Genomic DNA, 17,897 nt, shown 5'->3' on the forward strand with positions numbered 1-17,897 from the left:
CCATCTGCTGGTTTGTTCCCCAAGTGTCCACAACAGACTGCACTGGGGCTGGCCAAAGCCAGGAGCCTGGAGCTCCATCTGGGTCTCTCCCGTGGGTGGCAGGGACTCATCTACTCGAGCCATCACCTGCTGCCTCCAGGCTGCACATTAGCAGGGAGGTCCAGGCACTGTGCTATTGGGCACAGGCATCTTAACCGCTGAGCCGAACGCCTGCCCCGACACTGCTACATCTGACGCCAGTTGCTGGAAGTCCAAGTCCTGGACGCCTGCAGGACTCCCAGGCTTTGCAGCTCAAAGCTGTGTGGACACATGGCAGTGGTGCAGAGACAGGCCTCAATACTGGGGCTGGGAGGACAGGCAGCCGAGGGAGTGTGTCTTCTTCAGGCAAGAGGATTGATGGCTGACAGCGCAAGGCGGCAGATACATCCGGGGCTCAGCAGCATCTAGTGCTGTGGGCCTGCCTCCCTGGGCACCATCTGAAATTACAGGGCTTCCTCCATCAAACTGAAGACAGTTGTCTAGTGTGGCTTGTCACCCACCACCTACCTTCCATCTTTCCAGTTGGCTGGAGAAAAGCTGTTGCCCTGTGGCTTCCAGTTGGTGGACAGAGTTGAAAGGCAACCCCACTGCCCTGGATGAGGGCGGCCCTAAGAGTTGCCCCAGGCTAGCGAAGGGGTTGCTCTGAGGGGAGTACCCCCCCAACCTCAGGCCTAGGACAGGGCAGGTGCAAGCTGCAGGGGAAAGGAGCTAGAAGAGCCTCTTCCGGCAGCAGGAAGTGGTAACCACCTATGAGGAAATGAGGCTTGTTCCTCCCTATAGGGTAGAACAGAAGGGGAACCATAGCTGAACCCCACTCCCTCCCCTGCCCCAGGGCCTGGAGGGAAAGAAGGGGGGGAGCATTCCCACTCCAGCTCTCCAGGCTGCTTAGGACTCTCAGGGCTGTGACCTGGGAACAGAGGGCCCCATCTGGTGTCCTGGGAGGCTGGGGAAAGTGGGCTGGGGGTGGGGAGTCTCCGGTGTGGAGCAGCTGTGGTGCACTGCCCACTGGAGGTCATGGGGGGACGCCAGCAGGGCGGCCCAAGTGGGGCTCTCCCTCTGGTCCTAGCCACTTGGCGGCTGGGCTGGGGACACAGGCAGCCCAGGTGCCGGTGCAGGGGGCGGGGCAGTAAGGCCCGGGAGCAGTGGGTTTGAGAGGGGCAGTACCAGGCCCGGACCGCCCCGCCCCGTCCCGTCGGGGGCCTCGCTGGGGGCGGGGCGGCGCGGGGCGGAGCCATGCAGGGTGCTGGTCGCAGCGCCCCCGGTCCCAGCGCCCGGCCTGCTCGTGGCCGCGTGGGAGCAGCGGGGCTCGACGGCGCTGCCGCCCGGCCCTCATGGCCGCACACGGAAAGCTGCGGCGGGAGCGGGGCCCGCAGGCCGAGTATGAGACGCAAATTAAAGGTGAGAGGGCGCCGGGTGCTCCTGACCTGGTTCTCTGCGGAGACCCCAGAGGTCGTGGGAGAGTTGGAAGCGGCTCGCCCGCTCAGCCTTCGGACGCTGCTCTGTGCCAGCGACCTGTGGAGGTGGGTGGAGGAGGGAGCCCGAAGCCCCTGCTGGCTTCCTGGCGCCCGCGAGTCCCCCATCCTCCCTCCGGCCCCATCTCTGCGCTCCTTGGCTCTCCCTCTTCCTCGCTTGATCGCTTTGACTTTGCTGGGGGGTGGGAGAGACATTCGGGGAGTGGAGGGAGCGGGCTGCTCATCCTCACAGCATTGTACTCCCCCCCCTGGGGCACCGAGTGACTCAGGAGGGACAGCCACCGTCCCTGGGTCAAGCCGATGTAGTGAGTCTTGGCTTGAACAGGGTGACTTCGCTGCAACCTTCTGATGTGAGACGTCTTTTGGCTCTGGTAAACACCCTTGTGCAAATCACATGCAAATGAGCTTTGCAAATCATTCGCTGGTAGCTTCTGCCAGTCTTAGGGCCAGGGCACTCTTGCAAAGGCAAAGAGGCAGCATCTGAGGGCCCTAGTGCCTTCAGCCGCCTGTCCCCTTTGTCACTGTCACTCGCTCCGTTTTAGGGATTATGGCGGTGTGGGTTCCGATGTAATTAGCCAATGCCAGCATCTATACCCAAGGGTGCCCCAGTGCCTCCCTCTGTTGTGCAGAGCTCGCTTGAGGTGGCTGCAGCTCTCCAAACACCACGAAGCTGAAGCGCTTTGAAAACTCTTGGATCAGCAAATACGGATCAGATAATTGACCCTGCAGTTTTGGGGTTTGGAGGAAGACTGTCTTCAGATGTCCGTTCCTCGCTTGCTCTGGCTCTCTGACATTCTTAGCTTCTGTTTCCCACCCGCCCCCTACTGCGCTAGGAAATCAGGGGGACTGGCTCGACTCCCTAAATTCGGAAAGGTCAGCACAGTCGCGCTTTGGGAGGCCATCTTCTCATTCGCTTCCCTTGTCAGCAGAAGTGAGAGCGAATGCCATGCTCACAGGAAGTGTGCTGGGGCCTCAGGCCCAGCTCTGCAAGTCAAGCACACGGGCTTCTCTGCTGCCTTTTGCCACATGTTTGTGTGCATGTGTTGTGTGTGACCCAGGCCCTGGGAACACACTGTGGAGCCAGGGGGACCCAGTTCCTGCCCTGAAATGACTCACGCGGCTCAAGGAAGGGTGCTCGGACCCTCTGCGGCGAGGGTGTCACTTAGTGTGGGGGCAAGGCGGCAGTGAAGGAGAAACAGCGCCGTGGGTCGCCGCTCCACTCAGTTCCAGTCCCTAGTAATGCGTCCCCAGGGTTAGAACATGCGTGTGCCAGGAGCGCCGGGCAGGCTCCAGAGGGCGAAGCCCCCACGTGCTCCTCTGAGTCCGCGAGGACATTCCTACGTGAAATCACTGGCGTCCGGGCCCAGCCCACCTGGCCCACAGCCCTAAGGGCTCAGTTCCCAAGGCCAGCCTTGGGTGGAACATGTGGCTCCTTCCGGGTCTTACCCTCGGTGTCCTGGGCTCTGCCCTGGCCTGAGTTCATTTCACCATAGGGAGGCGCTCCCAGCCGAGGCGCGCATTTACCCAGCCTGGCCCCTCGGTGGAAAGACGTGATTCCTCCTCAGGAATTCCAGGAAAAGGCGTAGGATCGGATCGTGGTGCCTGGGTCCCTCACCGAGCTAGCCCACTGCGGGTGGAGGGGCCGAGGGCGGGGTGATGCATTCAGCCAGGTGTCGGGGGCCTGGAGTCAGCGCGAGAGGGCACCCCCACCGAAAGCTGGGGTGCTGAGAATAGAGGCGTCCTCCACCAGGAGGTCCTGGGAAGTGCACTGCTGGGCCTGCGCTCTGGGACGTCACCGGCAGGAGAGCCATCCAATGGCACTGAGCTGTTCCAGGTGGCTCCCTCAGTCTCTAGTTCAGTGACTGCCACCTGGGCTCCGTACGGCCCTGGAGATGAAGCCGGCTCACATGACCACACCTCTGTGGCTCCCATGTCACTTGGAATCCGTCACTGGGAGGCCTCCCCGCACATGTGCGTGAGGCCATCTGTCCTGCCCCTTCTTGGACTCCCCTCTACTGACCCCACCCCCACCGTGCCTTGTGTGTCTGTCTTAGCTCCCACTGCTCTTGGACATTCTGGTATATGCGTACCCAGTTGCCATCTGTCCTCCCATTTTGGTCCCAGCTCTGGGAGGGCAGGCACTGGGCCAGCCCTCTCCAACCCTGTGTCTTAAATGTGCCTGCCCCAGTGTCTCCAGCAGGTTGCTTAAGTCGCTCGCTCAAGCACTTCTTTGCTTTGGGTCTGGGGGGGGGGGGCGGGGGCGGGGAAGCAGCGTTGCCAAATCATGCGAACGATAAGGTGTCAGAAGGCCCATGGTGGTGTGGGGCCCTGGGTGTGGCTCTCCCCTTGGGGTGGGTGGGCGACTGGGAGCAGGAACTGGGGACCAGAGACACGGCCAGCCCCGCACCATCCGTTGACCTACCGGCGCCGATCAGCTCCTGCTGTCCCCCCCCCCCCCCTCACCGCTCTCACCGCGGGGCTGCCTTTCCCTGGGGCTAACGGGCAGCGCTCCTGGCCACTGAGGTCGTGAGTTCAGCGCAGGCTGTGCGCCAGGCTCCTGGGAGCCCAGGGGGAAGGAAGTGGCAGGGGAACCAGGCAGGGCCCAGAAGCCAAGCTGCAAGGCGCCCGGGGCGGCCCTGTGGTCCCCGGTCGTGAACAGCTCCGGGCGGGGCCTTTGCCCAGCTCTGCCCTCCTGCTGTGACGCCCTTCCCCTGCCTCTTCAACCAGGAGGGTCTGGCCATTGTCCATCAGCCCCAGCTCCAGGGACACTTCCCCAGGAGCCTTCTCTGAGCCCAGACCTGTCTCGCCCCAGCCCTTAGCCGGGGCCAGGCACGTGGACCCTGGGCGCGGGCAGGGCAGGGGTCCGAGCGTCCCTGCCCCTCCCACCCTGCGCTGGTGTTCCTGGCCTGGGCCACTGAGCCAGCGCAGGCCTGAGCCCGTGCTCCTCCGCAGAGATGCGCGGGCAGCTGAGTGAGCAGCTGCGCTGCCTGGAGCTGCAGGGCGAGCTTCGGCGGGAGCTGCTGCAGGAGCTGGCCGAGTTCACGCGTCGCCGCGCCGAGGTGGAGCTCGAGTACTCCCGGGGCCTGGAGAAGTTGGCAGAGCGCTTCTCCAGCCGCGGAGGCCGCCTGGGGGGCAGCAGCCGGGAGCACCAAAGCTTCCGGTAGGTAGTGCAGCGGGCCCCAGTGCGTGGCCCGGGGGCCCGAAGCTCCCATGGCCTGGCCTGAGTGCCCCTCTGCTCTCAGGAAGGAGCCTTCCCTCTTGTCACCCTTGCATTGCTGGGCCGTGTTGCTGCAGCACACGCGGCAGCAGAGCCGGGAGAGCGCAGCCCTCAGCGAGGCATTAGCCGGGCCCTCAGCCCAGCGCCTGAGCCACATCGCAGAGGATGTGGGACGCATCGTGCGGAAGGTAAGGCTCTTGTCCTGGGCTGTGGGAGTGCTGGGAAGCCTTGGGATCTAGTGAGGGCAGCTGATGGGGGCTCAGGCTGTGGGCGCTGCAGCTCGGAGGGCACGGGAGGGAGGCCAGGCAGGTGTTGAGCGGAGGGCACCTGCCTGGCCCGAGACGGCCCGGTGTGGAGGTCGGCGGGCACCCCAGGCGGCGGCCGCTGTGCTGCTCACACTCCCGTCTGCCTCTAGAGTAAGGACCTGGTGCAGCAGCTGCAGGAGGAGCTCCTGGAGGTGGTGTCAGAGCTGCAGACGGTGAGGACTGGCCAGGGAGCAGGGCTGCCCCGAGGACCCCGTGCAGCAGCACCAATCAGAGCAGGGCAAGAACACTCCACGCCATCTCATTCCCCCACCTTGGGCTCCAGGGGAGACCAGGGTGTAGGGGACCTGCTGTGGCCTCACGGCTGTTACGCTAAGCTCTCACGTGGGGTCGTGTGGGTGCCAGGTCCCAGTGCCACATGGGCCGGGAGTTGGGGGAGGGGGCGAGGGCTGGCTGTGGTCATGGCCTTCAGCAGAGCTGCCTGGCCTTGGCCTCTTTGCAGGCCAAGAAGACCTACCACGCGTATCACGTGGAGAGCGTGAACGCCGAGGCCAAGCTCCGAGAAGCTGAGCGACAAGAGGAGAAGCGGGCAGGCCGCAGTGCCCCTGCGGCCCCCGCTGCCGCCGCCACTGAGGCAGGGCCCCTCCGCAAGAGCTCCGTGAAGAAGGGCGGGCGGCTGGTGGAAAAGGTGGGCCTGCAGGGCTCCAGGCCCTTTGTCCCTGTCCTCAGCTTTTCCCCCCGGGCCTACCAGGTGCACAGGAAGGGAGCAGAACCACAGACCTCCAGTAGGGGGCGGGCCTTGGCCTGCTCAGCGCTGCTGCCTCTGGAGGGTTCTTCCAGCTAGGGACAGTAGTGGAGGACAGTGCCAGTAGGCCTGAGACACAGAGCGGGAGGAGAGTCCTTGAGCCCAGGGCAGCCATTGTCGTCGCCTCTCCCTTCTCCCAGACCCTGCCTTTCCCTTACTCGAGGACTGGAAGTGGCGGTGAAGAGCTGGGGCGTGGCCAGGCACGTGGCGGGGCTGCTGGGGCCTATCCCAGGGAGCCCAGGGCCGCTGGCTGGAGAGGGCGGAGGTGGGGGGAGGCTGAGCTCATGATGCTTGTGCACTTCGTTGTCCCGAGCAGCGTCACGCCAAGTTCTTGGAGCACAAACTCCAGTGCACAAAGGCACGGAATGAATACCTGCTGAGCCTGGCCAGCGTCAATGCTGCCGTCAGCAACTACTACCTGCGCGACATCTTGGACCTCATGGACGTGAGTCCTGGGTGGGTGGGCAGCGGCCCCGGGCGCCAGCGACCACAGGGCGTGCCGCAGCCACCGAGTGTCTCCTTGCCTCTCCGCAGTGCTGTGACACAGGCTTCCACTTGGCCCTGGGGCAGGCACTCCGGAGCTACGTGGCTGCTGAGAGCCGCACCCAGGCCTCTCACATGCAGGGCCTGTGCAGCCTGGAGGAGGCCCTGGAGGCCCTGGATCCCCCAGGGGACAAGGCCAAGGTGCTTGAGGTGCATGCGACGGCCTTCTGCCCCCCGCTGCGTTTTGACTACCAGCCCCATGAGGGCGATGAGGTGAGGCACAGGGCAGAGGGCTTGGCAGGGTCTGGTCTTCACTGGAGCCGACTCCGCGTAGACTGCATGGGGGCAATGCAAACCGCCGGGCGCAGCCCCCTGCTCCCCAGGGCTCGGGCCGGGTGGCTCCCTAGAGAAGTTTCCCCAGCTCCGAGGCACCATATGCTCCTGTATGTTTGAAATTCTTCCGCTTGCAGATTCGGAAGGAAGTAAGCCCACACAAGCAGTATGAGGCGACACCTCCGGCTCGGTCCCGGCATGCGTGGGCCGCCGTAGTGGCTGACGTGGGGCTTGAGTTACTTTCCTCTAGAGTTGGATGGCGGCGTTCCTGAGGGGTCACACGGGGCTGCCGCTGACTTTTGGGCCCAGACCCCACAGGCAGCCTCACGCCGCCCCCTCGTCCTTTTTCACTGTGCAATCACCTCCGACTTTGGGGACAAACGAACATCCCGCGTTGATGCTGTGCTGACAGCAGAGCCTGGTCACGGCTGAGCCCTGTCCCGCCTTGGCCTAGGGCTCTGCGGCTGCCCTTGCCCATGGCTGCCCTCCCTCTCCTGGGAGCCACGTCTGCGTGGTTTCTCGGTGGGCGCCTGCACCAGTGGTGTCTGGACTTGGCGTATCTGGGGCTGTCCCTATTCCTCGCCGCCACTGGTTGGTACTTGGGCCAGGCGTAGAATTCAGGCTGAAATCCGTTTCCCTGTAGGAGGTTACAGGTAGTCTGGGCATCTCGTGTGACATCTTTCTCCCCAGAGCTTTTGTCCCTTGTTGGAAAGATTGTAGGAGGCTCTGCGCACAGCACCAGCTCGCAGGCCCTGGCCCCGGCTTGCTGCTGTGTGTCTCTGTGAGCGCCACTCCTCTAGGTGGACCCCGACGTGACTTGTCCTGCTGTGCCTGCCTAGCCTCACTGAGCAGCCTGTCCTCACGGGTCCTCGCCGTGGGCACACGGGTCTGAATGTCCTCCCTATCCCTAGGACTACCTCCTGCTGCCGCTCGCTGTATCCCTTCCCTGAGCCACCTGCAGATAACACAGTCCTCACTCCCTATGTGTCATTCCATTTTATTTGTTAAAAAGACTGATTTATTTGAAAGGCAGAGTGATAGAGGAGAGAGAGAGAGAGAGAGAGAGAGAATCTTCTATCCACTGGTTCACTCCCCAGATGGCTGCAATGGCCAGAGCTGGGCCAATCTGAAGCCAGGAGCCAGAAGCTTCTTCTGAGTCTCCCACGTGGGTGGCAGGGGCCCAAGGACCTGGGCCATCTTCCTCTGCCTTCTCAGTACATTAGCAGTGAGCTGGATCAGAAGTGGAGCAGCGAGGATTTGAACTGGCACCCATATGGGATGCTGGTACTGCAGGTGGCAGCTTAAGCTGCTATGCCACAATGCTGGCCCCTATATGTTTAATTTTTAAAAATATTTATTTGTTCATTTTGAAAGGCAGAGTTACATAGAGGCAGAGTCAGGGAGAGACAGAGAGACAGAGAGAAAGAGAGGTCAGTCTTCCATTTGCTGGTTCACTCTCCAAATGGCCGCAACAGCCAGAGCTGGCTCGATCCAAAGCCAGTAGCCAAAGGCTTCTTCTGGGTCTCCCATGTGGGTGCAGGGGCCCAAACACTTGGGCCATCTTCTCCTGCTTTCCGAGGCCATAGCAGAGAGCTGGATTGGAAGTGGAGCAGCCAGGACTCAAACTGGTGCCCATATGGGATGCTGGCGCTGCAGGCGGCGGCTTTACCCGCTACGCCATGGGGCTGACCCCCCGTGGGGGGGCCAGCTTTACAATGTCTGAGTGTTGTAGATACTTACATGTCTGAAAGAGTGGACTCAGGGTGGGCATTGTGCCGCAGTGGGTTAAATGCTTCGGATGCCTTTTTCCCATAACTGAATGCTCATTTGAGTCTCGGCTGCTCCACTTCCGATCCAGCTCCCGGCTAATGCACCTGGGAAAGCAGCAGAAGATGGCCCAAGTGCTTGGGCCCCTGCACCCACGTGGGAGACCCGCATGGAGTTCCTGGCTCCTGGCTTCAGCCTGGCCCAGCCCTGGGTGTTGTGGCCATCCGGGGAGTGAACCAGTGGATGGAAGATCCATGTCTCATCACTCTGCCTTTCAAATCAATCAATCAATCAATTAACTAATAGCTTTTATAAACCAGAAAAAAGCAGCGGCAGCAGCAGCGGGCTCCTCACTGCCTGCAGCGCTGCCCAGGGTGCAGGCTGCTCTCTGCCTGCCAGTCCGCGCGTCCCCTGTGTCCTCTCCTTTGCCTGGGCGCGGTCTCTTGGGGCTCCCAGCGCAGCCCTCCACGGCAGTCTTTGTTTTCCAGAAGCAGCTTTATTGAGATGGAACTCACACGCCAGGCAGGTCAGCCTTGAGCATTCAGCGGCACTGTCGGCATCCCAGCATGGCCACGCCCCCCACGCCCGGCCCCTGGTGCGCCTGCCTGTGCGGCGTTTTCTCCGCACGTTTGCTCATGTAAATGACTGCGTACACGGTGTGGCCTTTCATGTCTGGCTCTGTTCACTGAGCATAATGTTTTCAAGGTCCGTCCATGTTTTCGCATGGACTGGTGCTGCCTTCCCTTTTCAGCGAATTCTTTTATTATTTTGAAAAGGTTTTTTTTTTTTAAGGCACAGTGACAGGGAGAGGAGGAGAGACAGAGGGACACACACACACACCTTCCATCTGCTGGTTCGGTCCCCAAATGGCTGCAATAGCTGGGGTGAGCCAGGCTGAAGCCAAGAGGCTGGAATTCCATCCGGGTCTCCCACATGGGTGGCAGAGACCCAAGCACTTGGGCCATTACCTGCTGCCTCCCAGGTGCATCAGCAGAGAGCTGGATCAGAAGTGGAAGAGTGATCTCTCTCTCTCTCTTATAAATAAACCACTCTGTACTTGAAAGGCGGAGAGAGACAGAGAGCACTAGAGATAAATACCTTCCATTTGGCGGTTCACTCTCCAAATACCTGCAACAAACAGCCAGAGCTGAGCCAGATCAGAGCCGAGGAGCCAGGAACTGCATCAGGAGCTCCCAAGTGCGTGGCAGGGGCCCAAGCACTTGAACCACCACCTGCTGGTTCCCAGGTTGAGCATTAGTGTGCCACGTGCCTGCTCCATTCTTTTTTTTTTTTAAAGATTAATTAATTTATTTGAAAGTCAGAGTTACACAGAAAGAGGAGAGGGAGGGGAAAAAGAGAGAGAGAGAGAGAGAGAGAGAGAGAGAGAGAGTCTTCCATCCCCTGGTTCATTCCCCAGTTGGCCACAATGGCCAGAGCTACGCCAATCCAAAGCCAGAAGCCAGGTGCCAGGAGCTTCTTCCAGGTCTCCCACGTGGGTGCAAGGGCCCAAGGACCTGGGCCATCTTCTACTGCTTTCCCAGGCCATAGCAGAGAGCTGGATCAGAAGTGGAGCAGCCGGGATTTGAACCAGGGCCCATATGGGATGCCAGCGCTGCAGGTGGCGGCTTTACCTGCCACGCCACAGCGCCAGCCCCTGCCCCATTCCTTTGCATGGCTGAATGCGATCCCATTGCGTGGGCAGCCGCACATGCTTCTGCATTCGTCAGTTGGGGGCTATTTGGGTTGTTTGTACCTGTGGGCTGTCAGGAGGAATGCTGCCATGAACGTTTGCTGCCAAGTCTTGGTACGGACATGCGTGTTCAGTTCCCTAGGGAGATACCTTCTGCAGGCTTTAGCCATGGGGCAGGGTGGTTCCCTCCAACCCAGGCGCGGCCCTCAGCCCCCTGCACACTGCCCCCTGCAGGTGGCTGAGATCCAGGTGGAGATGGAGCTGAGGGACGAGCTTCTGCCCAGAGCCCAGAATATCCAGAGCCGCCTGGACCGGCAGACGATCGAGACCGAGGAGGTACGGGTGGCCTGGCTCGGGGTGGGGCTGGGGAGCGGCAGCTGGCTGCCGTGGCCACCTCTTCCCGCGTCTGCTGAGTTGGGCTTCCTGTCGCCTCCCCAGGTGAACAAGACATTGAAGGCGACACTGCAGGCGCTGCTGGAGGTGGTGGCGTCAGATGACGGGGACGCGCTGGACTCCTTCCAGGCCAGCCCCTCCACCGAGTCCCTCAAGTCCACCAGCTCCGACCCCGGCGCTCGGCAGCTGGGCCGGAGGCGGGGCCAGCAACAGGAGACGGAGAGCTTCTACATCATGGTGGGGGGCTACCTGGGAGGGCAGGGCCAGGATGGAGTGGGGGGCGGTGCACGAGGTCCTGGTGGGGCTAAAGCTGTGACTTCTTCTCGGGCTTCCTAGAAACTCCAGGAGTACCTGAGCGGGCGGAGTGTCCTTGCCAAGCTGCAGGCCAAGCATGAGAAGCTACAGGAGGCCATCCAGCGAGGTGCGCCTACTCTCCCTCCTCCTGGCCCAGGGCAGGAGCTACACCTGCCCTCCGGACAAGGGACGTCCCCTCTGCAGCCCTTGGAGCTGCTCTTCCCCTAAGCCCTCAGGCTGTGCCTGTCTCTCTGGGGTGCCCCGAAGACCCCAGCCTTCTACAGACTGCTGTCTCCTTCCCCACAGGTGCCAAGGAGCAGGTGATGTCTCGGTGAGTGCTTCCAGGGGCACAGGCTCTGCTGCCTGTTCCTCCCGGCCTAGGTACCCACAGGCCCAGTGGCTCCAGAGACCACTAGAGAGGTCCAGGGCTATTTGGCTGGGCTGGGAGGTGGGGCATCCTCTTCTGTGTGCTCACTCTCCTCCGGTCCGTCTTCCATCCACTACAGAACCCAGTACACGCAGAGAAAGTTCCAGAAGAGCCGCCAGCCTCGCCCTAGTTCCCAGTATAACCACAGACTCTTTGGGGGAGACATGCAGAAGTTTATCCAGGTACTGGCTTGGCCTGGGACTTGCACCTTCAGCTCTTTCTCCAGCCTTGGGCCAGCCACAGAGTTCCTAACCTTCCCTGAGTTTGATTGCATGTTGTGTTCCAGCAGCGAACAAGTTGCCAATAAGCTGTAAGTCACTACCCAAAATAGCATCAGCACTATCAGGCACCTAGGAGGGGCTCTAACACACTGCAGGGCTGGACACGCTTTGCCGGTGGTGTAGCAAATGCCCTCTCTGTCCCCAGAGCTCAGGCCAGCCCGTGCCCCTGGTGGTGGAGAGCTGTATCCGCTTCATTAACCTCAACGGTAAGAGCAGCTGCCCCGGCACCTGCACCTCACACCTGGCACCTCTTGCAGGGGCGGGGCCCACCCTGGAGGCAGTTGGGAGGGGACTGGGTGGCGCTCACCAGCTCCTCCCCCTCCCGCAGGCCTGCAGCACGAGGGCATCTTCCGGGTGTCGGGTGCCCAGCCCCGGGTCTCAGAGATCCGCGATGCCTTCGAGAGAGGTGGGGACAGGCAGGTTGGGTGGGAGTGGAGGCGGGGGCGGAGCAGGTGTGCTGGGGCTCACCCGTGAGTCGCCGCCTGCAGGGGAGGACCCGCTGGTGGAAGGCTGCACAATGCACGACCTGGACTCCGTGGCTGGGGTGCTGAAGCTCTACTTCCGGAGCCTGGAGCCCCCCCTCTTCCCTCTGGACCTGTTTCATGAGCTTTTGGCTTCTGCGGGTGAGGTCGGGGCCTGAGGCCGGCTGGGTGGGAGGGCTGCTCCCCAGTGGCTGCGGCCTACTCACGTGGCTGTCTTTGGTGGTGGTGGCCGTGGGGGGTGGTGTGTGTGTGTCCCTGGGTCGCAGAGCTGGAGGCCGTGGCCGAGCGCGTGGAGTCCGTGAGCCACCTGCTGGCCAAGCTGCCCGCGGCGGTGTTGGTGGTGCTGCGCTACCTCTTCAGCTTCCTCAACCAGTGAGTGTTCCTGGGGGCCAGGCGAGCTGCCAGTGCGGCTGGGAGGGGACACTGCCCGGGAGCTCTTCACCTGTGACCCACGTGTCCCTCCCCCGCCCCAGCCTGGCCCAGTACAGCGACGAGAACATGATGGACCCCTACAACCTGGCCGTGTGCTTCGGGCCCACGCTGCTGCCCGTCCCTGCGGGCCAGGACCCTGTGGCCTTGCAGGGCCGCCTCAACCAGCTGGTGCAGACCCTCATCATGCAGCCGTCCAAGGTGTTCCCGCCCGCAAGCGTGCTGCCGGGCCCCGTGTACGAGAAGTGCATGGCGCCGCCGTCCGCCAGCTGCCTGGGGTATGCCCTTGGCCCTGCCCGTGGCGGGGGTGGGGGAGCGGAGCCAGGGAGCCCGCCTCACCTGCCTCCCTCTGCTCCCAACCGTAGGGATGTGCAGCTGGAGGGCCTGGCGGGGGAGACCGAGCCAGAGGAGGCTGAGGGACTGGCAGGCACGCCCTCCTCCGGCCCCGCCCTGGGGGCCTGCCTGGTGCCACCCTCGGAGCCGGGGGCCGTCACGGAGGCTGTGGCCTGCTTCGCCTACACGGGCCGCACGGCACACGAGCTCACGTTCCAGCGCGGGGACGTGCTGCGGCTGCACACGCGGGCCTCGCCTGACTGGTGGCGGGGTGAGCTGGGCGGCGTGCGGGGCCTCATTCCACACAAGTACATCACGCTGCCCGCGGGGTGAGTGAGCCGTGCCGCCGCCCGACCGGGGATTCTGTAGGCCCAGCCAGAGCCTGAGAATCGCCATTTCTGACAGACGTGGGGGCCACAGGCTGCCCCCACAGGGCCAGGCTGGAAGTGGCTGGGCTCAGGCATCAGCCGCAAGGAGCTGGGAGGCGTTTTCAGATGAGGGACGTGGAGAAAGGGCCAGGGCCGAATGCAGCCCTGGAGGAGCTTGGGGGTGGGGGAACCCACAGGGCCCACCTCTTTGCTGTGGCCACCCCCGGCATGGGAGAAGCCACTGCTGGTTTAGCTCGGGGACTTCCTGGGCCCTCACCAGGCTCACTGTCTGTGCCCTGCAGGCCGGAACCAGGCACCCCAGCAGAGACCGTGGGCCCGCCTGGGCGCAGACGACACTGCTTGCTCCCCACGTCCCCGGAGCGGCCAGTGGAGGTGGACAAGGTGAGAGCTGGGACAGGCTGTATGGCACGTGGCAGGCCCTCTCCCGGGGTCAGGTCTCTGCTTCCCCTCGTGACCCTAACTCCTCCCCTCTGAGGTTCCCATCTCCACCCTCGTAGTCCTCCAGACAAGGGGGCAGGCGGGCGAGGTGGTCAGGGTGTGTGTGTGTGTGTGTGTGTGTGTGTGTGGTGGAGGCGGGGTAGGAAACACAAGGCCCTCGGCCTGGCTGGGACGTGGGGCGCACACATTGTGGCGCGGGGAGGCAGCAGGGGTGGGCCCCGGCTGTCGTGACGGTCGCGAACAACGGGCTCTGGGCAGACTTGAAGGCTGGCATCGAGAGCCGAGGTAGGTGACAGGCAGTGACGCGGCAGGTGCTTGGCACACCAGGGAGGAGGAGGAGGACAGATGGCAGGGAGGCAGGAGGCAGGAGGCAGGAAGGGGTGGCTGGGGAGCCGGGTGGGGCGGCAGCAGCTCTCGCAGGAGCAGAGCTGCCGGCAGCCCCAGCAAGGGGCACAGCCCTGCGAGGCCGCACGCCCTGCTCTGCATGGTGGGTCCTGCGAGCACGACGCGCCGGACAGGGAGGCCATGAAGACGGTTGTGGGGACATACGGGGGCAGAGGCCAGGTGTGCGGGGTGGGGGCAGCCGGGAAACCCCAGGGGGCATTGACCTTGCAGTTCCCAGCGTGCTGGTGGCTCCCACAGTCAGAGGTTGAAGACTTGCAGTCTGAGCCAGCGAGAGAGAGGGAGAGAGAGAGAGGGAGAGAGAGAGGGAGAGAGAGAGAGAGAGAGAGAGAGAGAGAGGAGAAGGAGCCCGAGGCTCAGCCCCGGGGACCCCTTCTTCAGGGGAACTGCTATCCCTGCAGGAGGCTGTGGCAGCAGGGACTTGGGTTGGGGGGGGGGGGGCTTCCCGCCTGCCGCAGCGGGGCCCTGGCCGGACGCCCCTCTCCATCTTTCTTCTCCACCAGGCTGTGGCACAGCACATGGAGTCCGTGTTTCAGGAGCTCTTGGGAAAGACAGCGGCGGCTACCTTGTCCGGCCCTGGCGCCCGCAGCCCGAAGCCAGTGGCCTGCAGCCGCCTAGGCAGGAGCAAAGGCTTCTCCCGTGGCCCCGGGGCTGCGCCCGCCTCCTCAGAGTCCCATGCCCAGGGCCCGGACTCCATCTTCAAGCCACACTGAGCTGTTGTGGCAGAGCTGCTGGCCAGGCTCCTTTACAGGCCCCGCCCTGTCCCAGAAGGCCACTGGCGAAGCGGGCCAGCCTACGCAGGCTTTCCGTCAGCCCTGTGGGAGGCAGCCGAGCCAGGAGGCTGGGCCCGCCTCTCTGTGGCTCTGCCGGGGGGTGCAGTGGGGGGGGCGCATCAGCCTCTCCCTCAGCTGCGGGCGGACATTGGCGGTGATTCATAAAGACCTGTGCGTGGACTCCCCGGTGTGGGCCAGCTCTGTCCCGGGGGGCTGGGCAGGCGGGTGCAGGTCGGGAGGGCATCCCCCCGCATGTAGCTGTCTATCCAGGGGCTACGTTGATTGGAACCTGTACTTTGTTTTTCTTAATAGATTTATTTGAAACCCCGAGGGAGAGGGAGGGGGGAGGGGGAGAGGGAGAGGGAGAGGGCGAGGGCGAGGGAGAGGGAGAGGGAGAAGGATCTTCCATCTACAAGTTCACTCCCCAGATGGGTGCAACAGCCAGGGCTGGGCCAGCTTGAGGCCAGCCAGAAAGTCCATCCAGGCTTCCGACACAGGTGCAGGGGCCAAGCATCCGGGCCATCCTCCACTACTTTCCTAGGTGCACTGGCAGGGAGCTGCTTCAGCCGTGGAGGAGCCGGGACTCGAGCCACTGCCCTGATGGGGAAGCCGGCATCGCAAGCGGTGGCATAGCCCGCTGTGTCACAACACTGGCCCTGCCCCTGTGCCTTTAAAGGCTTGGCTGCCAGCCTCGTGGGCTGCAGAGCCGTGCACACGTCTGTGGGTGTGAGGAGCTCCATGGAGGTCTGTGCAATGCCTCCGCATCCACTGAGTTCCTTCTCCAAGGAGAACCCTCGCTGCATGGAAATGAGCTGCAGTTATTACTGGCGACCGCAGTGGGAAGGGAGAGGCCAGAGACAGGAAGCACCCTGGGGAGCACCTGCCAGGGTGGAAGGTTGCCTACTGCCCCCCCCCCCCCGCCCCCAACACCGTGGCCCTCTGCTGCACTCTCCCGTCACGCCAGGCACAGAGGAGCTGCCTCGGGGGTCCCTCACGGTTTTGGAGCCCAAGGATGTCCTTGGACAACGGGGGCCGGGGAGCCCCAGAGGGGCAGAGCTTGCCCAGGGCCTCACGGTATGGCACAACAAACCGCAGGCTCTGGCCACTGCTGCACAGGCCCCTCTCTCCCAGCGGTTCCCAGGGCCAGCCCCGGGCAGGCAGGTGGCTGAGCTCTCAGGACGCCGTGTCCTTGGCCAGCGAGGAGTTGGCGGTGGCGCAGGACTCGTCTTGGGGCCCCAGGCTGCGCAGAGTGTGCCTCCGAGCACAGCAGAGCCAGCTGCGCAGCTCCGACGAGACGCTGCTGCTGAAGGAGGCGTAGATCCAGGGGTTGGTGCAGCTGTTGAGGCTGGCCAGCAGCATGAGTAGCACGAACGGGGGACCTGCGGGGTGTAGGAGGCCAGGCTGAGGCTCAGGGTGGCCGGGCGGGGCTGTGCTCCTAATGCCCGCGAGGGAGGGGTGCTCCGCATGAGCATGCACAAAGGGGGGACCTGCGGGGTGCAGGAGGCCAGGCTGAGGCTCAGGGTGGCCGGGCGGGGCTGTGCTCCTAACGCCTGCGAGGGAGGGGTGCTCCGCGTGAGCATGCAGCTGGGGGGAGGGAGTGGAGGAGCGAGGTGTGTGTGTGTGTGTGTGCCGCCAAGCCTGAGGACCGCCCCCCTTGGCCCTGGCCAAAGCCGCACCCACCTTCCCGAGGCGCCTCCGGGTCCCACACAGACCACAGCTGAACGAGGAAGAAGGGTGCCCAGCACAACACGTAGACAATGACAATCACAAGCGTCATCCTCACGGTCTTGGCCACGGCTGCCGACACCCGGGCTCCCTCGCTGGGCCCACCTGTCCGGCGCCCTCCACGGCGGCCCCCAGCCCTCTCGGATGGCCCTGGCACCAGACTGGCGTGAATCTCTCTGAAGATGAGCACCTGACAGGCGGCGATACCCAGGGCAGGTGCCACAAACACCATCAGGGCGATCCAGGTAACATAGGCACGAAGGCCCCAGGGCTCCACAAACTGGGCCCAGCAGTCAAACACCCCGCTGCCGTCTCCCACGTCGCGCTGGGCAAAGATGAAGAGCTGGGGCAGGCTGAGGAGCAGGGAGAAGGCCCAGGCCACCAGCACTGGCCGGTTCCAGTGTGCCCCACCTCCGTGGCGGTATGCCAGCATGGGGCGGCAGATGGCACGGTGGCGGTCCAGCGTCATGGCCAGGATCATGTAGGAGGAGGCATACATGCCCACCATCTGCAGGTACTTGACAGCCCGACATAAGGCATCAGGCCCGTGGAAGCGGTCGGTAGCATCCCAGGCCAACTGGGGCAGCACTTGGAACAGCGCCACGGCCAGGTCAGCCAGGCACAAGTGGCCGATGAAGACGTGCATGGGCGCCCAGCGGCCCCGCCGGCCCCGCCGTGCCAGGGCCCCCAGCACCAGGCCGTTGCTCAGGGCCACGGCCACGAAGACAGTGGAGAGCAGGGCCAGTTCTGCACGGACTAGCACCGGGTTCCGGGCGCCCACTGGCTCCTTCTGGCTGCCGTTGCCGGGCGGGCTGGGTGGAGAGAGGGGCCTGGGTGCAGCTGGGGGTGGGGGAGCACTGAATCAGGCAGCGGCTGTGCACGGGGCCAAGCAGGGTCCCACCCAGTGCCTCCCGCTTCCCTCGCTCCCCTGCTCTACGGAAGCCACATCTGTGCCCCAGGCTCCTGGGCCGGGAAGGACAGGGCAGCGTCAGCCCAGCCCCAGCCCGGGAGTGCTGGGTAGAGCCTGCCCTCCCCTCCTCTCCTGCCAGCCCCCCACCCCCCAGGGGGGAGAGGAGGGTGAGGAAGGTCTCAGAACAAGGGCTGCTTCCCTCCATCAAACCCACTCAGCCACCGGGCTCAGCACAGCCGGGCCGGCAGGGCCCAGTGGCTGGAACGCTACCTGAAGTGGTGGACGCCATGAGCACGATGGGGCCGCGGCAGGTGTCCTGAGTGCCTGCGGGAGACAGGGCCAACTCAGCCTCCACCAAGGGGCCAGCCCTCCACCCGCCCGGGGCTCTGGACCGCAGCTGGTGGGAGACTCAGGGCAGTGCTTGCCGGGCCGGCGTGTGCGCAGGCAGGATAGAGAGGGGTAGGGAAACAGACAGGTGCCCAGGCCAGCGGGCCAGCCAGCCAGACTTGGGAGTAGGCACCCGAGGCGAACGCATAGACCCCTGCTCTGACT

At 63.7% G+C, this 17,897-nt stretch overlaps 2 protein-coding genes across 2 annotated transcripts; one reads left to right on the top strand and one right to left on the bottom strand.

Annotated features, from left to right (window-relative positions):
* The first annotated feature begins 1,349 nt into the window (after positions 1-1,349).
* On the top strand, positions 1,350-14,710 carry LOC133753098 (rho GTPase-activating protein 4-like). The gene is made up of 20 exons (XM_062183481.1): positions 1,350-1,437; positions 4,464-4,671; positions 4,754-4,916; positions 5,144-5,206; positions 5,494-5,679; positions 6,113-6,241; positions 6,331-6,552; positions 10,304-10,405; positions 10,508-10,699; positions 10,799-10,883; positions 11,063-11,087; positions 11,263-11,365; positions 11,610-11,670; positions 11,793-11,870; positions 11,953-12,087; positions 12,213-12,318; positions 12,420-12,653; positions 12,741-13,037; positions 13,379-13,478; positions 14,441-14,710. The coding sequence occupies exons 1-20, from the start codon at positions 1,371-1,373 to the stop codon at positions 14,648-14,650; spliced, it is 2,766 nt and encodes a 921-aa protein (XP_062039465.1). The 5' UTR covers positions 1,350-1,370; the 3' UTR covers positions 14,651-14,710.
* A 1,173-nt stretch (positions 14,711-15,883) lies between these two features.
* On the bottom strand, positions 15,884-17,634 carry LOC133753171 (vasopressin V2 receptor). The gene is made up of 3 exons (XM_062183578.1): positions 17,616-17,634; positions 16,391-17,275; positions 15,884-16,089 (listed from the first exon to the last, which is right to left on the bottom strand). Exons 1-3 carry the CDS (start codon positions 17,632-17,634, stop codon positions 15,884-15,886), a joined length of 1,110 nt encoding a protein of 369 aa, XP_062039562.1.
* Positions 17,635-17,897: the final 263 nt, after the last annotated feature.

The sequence above is a fragment of the Lepus europaeus genome, chromosome X (assembly GCF_033115175.1).
Source record: "Lepus europaeus isolate LE1 chromosome X, mLepTim1.pri, whole genome shotgun sequence".
Classification (NCBI taxonomy): Eukaryota; Metazoa; Chordata; class Mammalia; order Lagomorpha; family Leporidae; genus Lepus; species Lepus europaeus.

Excerpts from the sequence above, each read along its gene's own strand:
- LOC133753171 (XM_062183578.1), bottom strand. Across the intron at positions 16,090-16,390 it reads CCCGGAGGCGCCTCGGGAAG|GTCCCCCGTTCGTGCTACTC; the intron begins GTGGGTGCGGCT and ends TACACCCCGCAG.
- LOC133753098 (XM_062183481.1), top strand. The coding sequence starts at position 1,371 with ATGGCCGCACACGGAAAGCTGCGGCGGGAGCGGGGCCCGCAGGCCGAG. Across the intron at positions 1,438-4,463 it reads GTATGAGACGCAAATTAAAG|AGATGCGCGGGCAGCTGAGT; the intron begins GTGAGAGGGCGC and ends GCTCCTCCGCAG. Across the intron at positions 13,038-13,378 it reads TACATCACGCTGCCCGCGGG|GCCGGAACCAGGCACCCCAG; the intron begins GTGAGTGAGCCG and ends TGTGCCCTGCAG.